This window comes from Prunus mume, linkage group LG7 (assembly GCF_029339155.1).
Source record: "Prunus mume cultivar Tortuosa linkage group LG7, ASM2933915v1, whole genome shotgun sequence".
NCBI classification, from domain to species: domain Eukaryota; kingdom Viridiplantae; phylum Streptophyta; class Magnoliopsida; order Rosales; family Rosaceae; genus Prunus; species Prunus mume.
Window position 1 is genome coordinate 14,381,112 of NC_142704.1, and position 8,092 is coordinate 14,389,203.

At 35.7% G+C, this 8,092-nt stretch overlaps 1 protein-coding gene across 2 annotated transcripts; it reads right to left on the reverse strand.

The window, feature by feature from the left end:
• Positions 1 to 622: 622 nt before the first annotated feature.
• LOC103336841 (RNA-binding (RRM/RBD/RNP motifs) family protein) lies at positions 623 to 8,092 on the reverse strand. Of its 2 annotated transcripts, none has more exons than XM_089055746.1 (8): positions 7,755 to 8,092; positions 5,106 to 5,589; positions 4,845 to 4,921; positions 4,609 to 4,739; positions 4,148 to 4,244; positions 1,994 to 2,152; positions 1,346 to 1,446; positions 623 to 947 (listed from the first exon to the last, which is right to left on the reverse strand). In XM_089055746.1, exons 1-8 carry the CDS (start codon positions 7,926 to 7,928, stop codon positions 857 to 859), a joined length of 1,314 nt encoding a protein of 437 aa, XP_088911872.1. In that variant the 5' UTR covers positions 7,929 to 8,092; the 3' UTR covers positions 623 to 856. The 2 variants fall into 2 exon arrangements, with proteins under 2 accessions (XP_088911872.1, XP_088911873.1); XM_089055747.1 differs by having other exon boundaries at positions 4,845 to 4,918; positions 7,755 to 8,072.

Below are 8,092 nucleotides of genomic sequence, written 5' to 3' on the forward strand. Positions count from 1 at the left end.
TTTACAGCTGCAGTGCTTTCCGATTGAAGCTCGGTATCCTACGCAGGGGGTGGTTTAATCAAGATGGATTCCCCCAACCCGCCCTGTCTATAAGATCAAATGTCGATGCTTAGTGGGATAGCAATTCACATCAGGACAATAATTTATGTGGTAAATTGTCAACCGAAAAACAGGTTTTAAATAGTTGATTGAGTTGGTTTAAAAAATGAAGTAAAATAAGACTCAGCCCGTCGGTAACAGTTCATTCAGTTGGTTAGAACATGAACATGAACTAACATATCAAACTGAGCATTCTGGGATGAGGAGTAGAAATCTTGAAAATACTTTACAACTCATGCACGAAAAAAGAATAGACTTTCGAGAATGTTAAATAGTAAATTATTCTTTTAAATGATTGAAGAAAAACAAAGTCAGAGACTTTTAGGCAGACAAATAAAGAGGAGACAGAGAGAGGACGAGGGGTGCTAGAAAATTTCCGTTAGGGCCTCTTCCTTTTCTTTAAAGTTTGTTATGATTAAATCTTAACGGGGGGTCTTTGTGATATTTTTGTTTCATTTGGACAAAAACCTAGACCTTTGTCATAGGCACCAGGTCTCCAACTTAACATAGTTTTGTACCGAGAGATCCAAATCGCCAGCCTCTGGTTGGAAAATCAGAGGGACTTAACTCCTACAGAATAATAAAATAAGTGCAGTGCCACAATACTCTTCCCAGCCTCAGTTACACCCACTATATCCATTGTTTATGAATGTGAAGCACATCTGATTGCATCTTCTCTTGCATTTATCATGTCTATCTCTGAAAAAATTGAGACAATCCCAACCAAACTAATGTCATGACATTTTGCTAACCCTGACTAAGATTGCTGAGTAAAGGATGATGTTCTCAGCCACATCGGATGGCCTAAGATGGCCCTTCCATGAACGGAGAGGTAAGCTGCGTTTAACCTATCAATCAACCAGAGAAGAAAACAAGTCAAATGCCTGTATATGAGTGCATTAAGTATGATATTTTCCTCTTTACACCAAAGCTGCCAAGAGTCTGAAATTACAATTCACAACTTTTGATCTTTGAAAGTAGGGAGTATTTGTTATCTTGCCTTATCAGAACTATTAATGTGAGACTCAAAATAAAAATTGTGTTGAGAAAAAGACAAGTCATACAAAATGTCTTTGTATTTCACCCAGAAGTATGTTTGTTTGTCATGTGAGGCCATTTTTACATTCTATGAATATTTCCATAATGGTTGAACATTTGACCTTTTATTAACTCATTCAACTTTAGATTTACTAAATGTAATTCATTTAAAGTATGCTGCATTAACTGAAAAGGTGAAAAGATATACTTATCAACATCAGGTGTAGCCAAGGGATCATCCAACTCCTCCCTCTGTTCCACGGAGGGGACAGTACCTCCCATAGCTGCAAGATCTTGAACTCCTTCAACCTGAAAACAAAGCACGAAAAAATATATTCAAATAAAAGCTAACAAGTTACAATCCTTAAACTACCACATCCTTCACTTTCTCAAGGCATTCGGAAGTAGTCATTACAAACTACAAAGTCTAATCAATCTCCATAATACATGCAGGAAATGTATTACAGAGCTGAATTGTATATCTGAGAGAACAGAAAATTCTATAATATAAAAAAAGGAAAAGTTCAGGTAAATTGTAGGCATGTGAGGTTTTATTTATCTATAATAAATTGCTCTTCTGTCCTCTTTACTGATATTTTTTATTTTTTATTTATAAAGAAGAAAAGAAAATAAGATTGCAAGCCATTGATAACTAGTTGTGACTCACACACACAATGAGAAGGGAAGGGTAAAAATTCCAAAAAAGAGAATAAATAAAATGAGCAATAAAATGGAAACTCTTATAGCTCATCCTCATAGCTTTCTGATGACGATATGTATTTCATCTGATCTTGACTCCGAATTTTGAACTAAGATACAAGGTTATGCATCATAATATAGAATTTATAAAGCCTGCCTGTTGAGGATATTGGCCATAACCAGCATATGCACCGTATGCATATAATGATGGATCCTGGGTAGCCCCATAAGCATAGGCATCGTAGCCTTGTCCATAACCATAATATGCAGCCCATTGGCTTGGATCTACTTGCTGAGCAAAGCTACCAGGTACATCCTACAATAAGACAGTTTGTCAGTTTAGGCATCCAACTATAAATGTATCTTTTATGCATCTGCGAGTGTATGAAACAAACTTTCCAGCACAGTATTAGGAAGGCATATGGTTATCTCAACTGCATATAGAAGTGCAAATGTCATAAATATCCTACTCACTGAAAACATTTCTCTTATTTCTCTTTCCTCCATCCCCACCCCTCTGACAAAAAGAGGGAGAGAAAACTCACACGTTATTTATTTATGGTATTCTCAACTCCACAAGTAGAGTTCAAAATTACCTAAAATATTTGTTCAGAGTCCTAAGACCCATTTAATAAAAATCTGTTAAGTCATGCCTTAATTTAATAATCTTCATATCTTTAAAAGTTAAGAATAAACTCTATTAATATCTTCAATCAAAGATGTTGATCACATATTAAGTTGTCAAACATAACTTGTGGTTTTTCCAACTTATTTTAGACCATCAAGGTTTTTATATCTAACGCATGAAAAATAAAAATCTACATTTTGTAGAGCAACAGTTATATAATAAAATACACTTGAAATACTACCCTATACATTTTTTGTATTTATATAACAAGAAAAAAAATTAATAGAGGAAAAGTACAAAGTAATGAAGCGAGAACCAGCAATCCACCTCCATGTTATGCTAATAGAACAAAATAAATCATACAACACAAGAAATCAGTAGAAAACAACACTCTTCCCATCCCTAAACAGAGAGCTTCAAAGAATTCTTTGAAAACAGGTGATATCAAAGCAATGATATTGAAGAATGCACTATTCTCCTCAAAAGTATTTTGAACTCTTCTTCTTTCTCTTAAAAAACAGTTATACTCTCTTTCACTCCAGACGATTCATAGCAAAGCTTTCCCTGCGCATCTCCATAAGATTTAACCCCCTTCATATGATGGGCGCCAATCAGTTTTAAATCTATCTTATATACATAAGCACAAATGTGTTAAGTACCCTAATTTAAATTATGTCACTTTAGATAAAGTTTTTCCCTTTTTTGCCCTTCTTTTAATTTCACCACTGTATCCCTCCCTCCCCTCTATACTCCTATTTTTCAAAAATTATATTAATTTACTTCTATTACTGTTCTTGTCTTCATAATTAAAGTATATTTTGAAATCAATAACTTCAATTTTTAGTTAAGAAAAACATAGATCCGTAATTATCTAACTAAAAAATTTCTCACCTTAAGTAACACTTTCTATTCCTGGTAAAATCAAATAATTCATCAAAGTTGATAAAGAAGTTCGACTTTAAAGTGATACATAGCATTTAATTTTTTTTCCTTTTTTCCATAAATTAGTATTAAAACCCTACGTATTAAAACAATAGCAATGATACTTGCTTGAAGTGATGTGTTTTTTCTATCCATTTTATGCATATTATACTTTTCCATACTCCAGTTATTAAATATTCTAGTACAAGAGTTTGTTTTGTATACAACACAACTCTCGATGCATTAGGTAAGTAAGGCTAAGCATCTTACGTATCAACCATGAGCATCTAAATTCTAGGCAAAGTTGTAGTAATGCATATACAAACAATATGTTTTATCAGGATAACCATTAGTAAGCTCTTAGTTAATAACCTCCAATCTCTCGCTGTTCCTTCTTACTATTAAGACGAAATATTAACTTCCAAGTAAAAGGATATATGACTCCTCTCTATTTAACAAATCAAATGGAGCAGGAAGTCAAACTTGTAAGCACAGCTAAAGCTGCCTCAATACAAGGGAGCCCTGCATGTTGGATCATGCAGATTTAACAAAGACCTCTCCATTTCCATGGAAAGTGGAGAGCAGCCTATTCAAAAATCAAAAGCATTGTATCTCAATTTTTCAAACACTTCATCCATTCACATATTCCTGTCTTTTAAAATGGAAACCATCTCTTAGAAGGAAAACGTGAAGCAAAAACATCATTATGGTTGAAGACAAACTAGCATTTTATATAGACAAGTCATCTAAAAGAGCAATCACCTGTTTAGCTGTTGGGCTCCTGCCCCAAGAAATGCGGACTACTTGTTGACCAATCATCGTTCCCTGCATCCTTTGGATAGCTTCTTCAGCAGATACCCTATATGGACAGAAGTGAAACCAATAAACAACTAAAGAGAAAAGTAGCATTGTCTTTCTTGGGGGAAGGAGAAAAGGCCTGACAAAGATAAATCAAGCTTTAGTCCTTTCTACATTGCAACATTTTCTCGCCTCCTTCCCTCATACTTATGCAACACCTTTTCTTTAAGCAAAGGATAATGTAACAAGGGCTAACCTAAATAAGCCAACATTCTAATTCCACTTACCCATGATTTGCGAAATTAGTGGAGAGAGAGAGAGACAATGCACAGAACTTTCTTCTTATATAAACAAATAGATGGATGAAATACTATTACCAAAAAGAAAATGGGACAATCAAGTGATGGCTTAAATGCTAAACAAACCTTGTCCCAAACTGTACAAAACCACATCCTTTGCCCACAGGAATCTTGACATAGGGAATCTCTCCAAACTGCATAAAACTTTGCTTCAGTTCCTCCTCCGTGACATTAGGATCCAAGTTACCAACAAAAATCTGCATTAGACATAACATATGAATAGCAACAATAAAACATTAGACACAAAACCCAAAAAAAAAGTTCTTAAAGAAAACAAATACAATTAAGAATGTCAGACTTACTGTAGTGTTGTTTGCATCATAATCTGCTGGAAGCACGGGAACTGCTGGCGTAGTGTATGCTGGATTAGGATATACTGCTGCCAGAAAAATCCACAGGTAAGTGCATCTATGAGTCAGGGTAAATAGACTTTTTCAAGAGAGCATTATCAAGATAATATAAAGAATACTGGAAGCATAATAAGTGAAAAGAAAAGGAGCATGTCTTTCTGGCCACAACTTGAACATATCTCTATATTGATTCATAAAATGATATTACCTTACCTTTTGTTGCACCATATTGCTGCTGAAAACCAGTGGTTTTCTTTGGTGTTGCGGCACTGATACGCATCTGCCTAGTTGAGCAATAAACACCATTCATTTCTGTCATAGCACGGTTCCTTTCTGTCTCATCTGCAAACTTGACAAACCCATATCCCTTTGAGCGTCCAGTGTTTGGATCAGTCACAACCTTGGCACCTCTAACCGAAGAATATTGAGTTCGAAAGGTTTCTTGCAGCATAAAATCTGTAACATCAGGGGCTAAATCCCCTACGAAAATAGAGTGCTCAGGGCCAGCATCAGGGCGTCTTTCCCCAATACCAAACGAAGCCCAGTTCAATCTAAAATTTTGTTCAGTTCCAGGCATTAGTGTCCCATTGTAAGCATGCAGAACCCTTTCCGCTGCGGCATGAGAAACAAATTCCACAAACCCATAACCCTCTGGCTGGCCAGTGATTTTATTACGTATTATCTTTATTGAAATCACCTGAATAAAGTAATCATCCAAAAGTAAATAATAGAATCTCTTATCACCAGGAATCTCTTTTCTGCACACTGCTATAGAACTGCATACTTGGTTTAAAATAAATAAGACATACATAAAACTCTTTGGATGAAACACATATACTTTTATTAAACCATAGAAGAATAATTAGAACAAAAGATAGATAAGATGTCCATCTATGCTGACAAGCCATAATTTTATTATTTTTTTCTTTTTTGTTCTCACAGAAACTCTACTTCCTTCAGCTTCTCATGAAAGACTATTATTTCTTTCTTCCAAACAAATCCCAAGAGAATCCAAAACCACACACTACCAATGGGTATCGCCCGGTTATTTGTCCCAACGCTGAAATAAACCTCAAACAGCAAAGAATAAATTCTTGGCCAAGGCCACATCACTTGCAGCAACCTAATCCAAACTTATGAAGTCAGAAACAAAAAATAATCAGCACTAACCCCCTTGAGTTAGCTCAAGTTGTGAGAGTGGATAGGGAAATGGGCTAGGATTAGGCTAGGTCAAGGGTTCGATTATGGTACAGCACTCTTGGGATCACTTTGCAAAGCACTACAGTGGAGCCAAACAAGTATAATGTCTCCTTTTTGGAGCATATCACAAGTATTAATTCTTCATGAACCACAAACCAAACAAAAATTATATACTTCAGTAAGTAAACCAGTATTTCAAATTATTTCATATGGCTCTGCAATGGGATCAACTGGTTTGTCTAATATAGGGTTTGCAAGAAGAAAAAAAACATCATAAATGGCCTAAAATCTTTTTTGGGATCATTCAGATATCATTAAGCCTCAACAATAGACCTCAAAATTTTGGAAAAAAGGAAGCAAGAGCAGTAATTAGTAATTACTGCATTATAATTCACAGATAACGGACCAAAGATCGGAAAGATGAGTCAACACTTCCTGAAGGAAAACCAATGCAAGTAAAAACAAACAGAACTTACTTGCCCCAATTGGTTATAGTTTTTAATTTTTTATTTTTTGGTTAAACAATTGGTTGTAGTTAAAGATTACGCAAGCATGGAAAAGAGGACATAACAATCAAACAAAACCCATATGTGAGGCAGGAATGCATTCAACACAAGTTAATCAGCTGCAAGATTGAAAATGGTCTACCCTATGACATTTTATTTGCCTATGAATGTTGTACATTGTTATTTCTCTTCTCACTCGTCTAAGTCATATTTCACAGTGTTTACAATCAAAATTCCATATATTAAGACCTAACACAAAGCAAAGACATATCTAGTTTCCAGATGATTATGTGAAGATTATGCCAGCAACAAAGAAGAAGGTTCCAGCTAGAACAGATGGTAAATTATCTTGGCAACATGAACTAGGGATAGAATCTCACAGCCATCAGGGTTTATGGGATGGGAGAGGGCTACATCCCATTTGAAACCCATAGGTTCAAAACACCTCGAATGGGGCAAAAAGTTTAATATCAGAAGAACTGCCTCGCTCCCTTCTATAAATAACCATGAGTTTAATCTCGTAAATTTGAATGGAACAGTAGAAATCATATTTGCAAGCTTTGCTCGGCCTTTACAAGAATGGACTATCAACCATCTAGTTATTCACAGGGCTCCAACCACGTATGACTTGATTAATAGTGAGACACGACTCATCCACATTAACTGTTTATGTTGTTTGGTTACAATGGAAGGGAATTGAACCATTGACCTAGCCTAATCCTAACCCATTTCCTCACCCACCCCTCGCTACTTGAGCTAACAAAACAGTATTACTCAGCACTAAAGTTCATAATTTGTGTTGCCTGTAGACTGCTCAATGCCTTGCCCACACCATACCTATTAATTATCCCCAAATACATATTCACAAAATCCTTGTATTATCAATAACCATAATTCAAATGACCTAACAAACAATTTTAAAATCAAAGACTAGTCTTACATCAGTAGAGTCTATATACATATATGCATACATATCCAAATTCAAACGACACACTACAATAAGCAAAACCAAATTCAAGAAATACCCATTTTTATTAAAACTGAATTCCGATTATAAACTCTAAAATTCCCAGCAAAACCCTAATAGATATTATATCTACTGATATATATATATATATATAGAGAGAGAGAGAGAGAGAGAGAGAGAGAGAGAGACCTCGCCGGTGTGTGCAAAGCAGGTAGTGAGGTAGTTTTCGTCGACCCAATACTGTAAATCCCCAATCCAAAGGGTTCTGACCTCTTCCACTGAAGTTGGTTGATGATGATGATGCTGATACCCTTGAGCCTGAGACATCATACTACTCGGCGGTTGAGGCTGAGCGCTCATCATTTTCTTCTTTGTTTTCTTTGCACGCTGCGAGCTTCTACGTCTCTCTGACTCTATCTATGTATCATATGCTAGAGCTCTACTGCTTTTCTACCGGGAGGCGGAAGCCGGGACAAGGACACAGGAATATGACAACTTCAACGAGACTCTTTGCCTGAATTAATCAC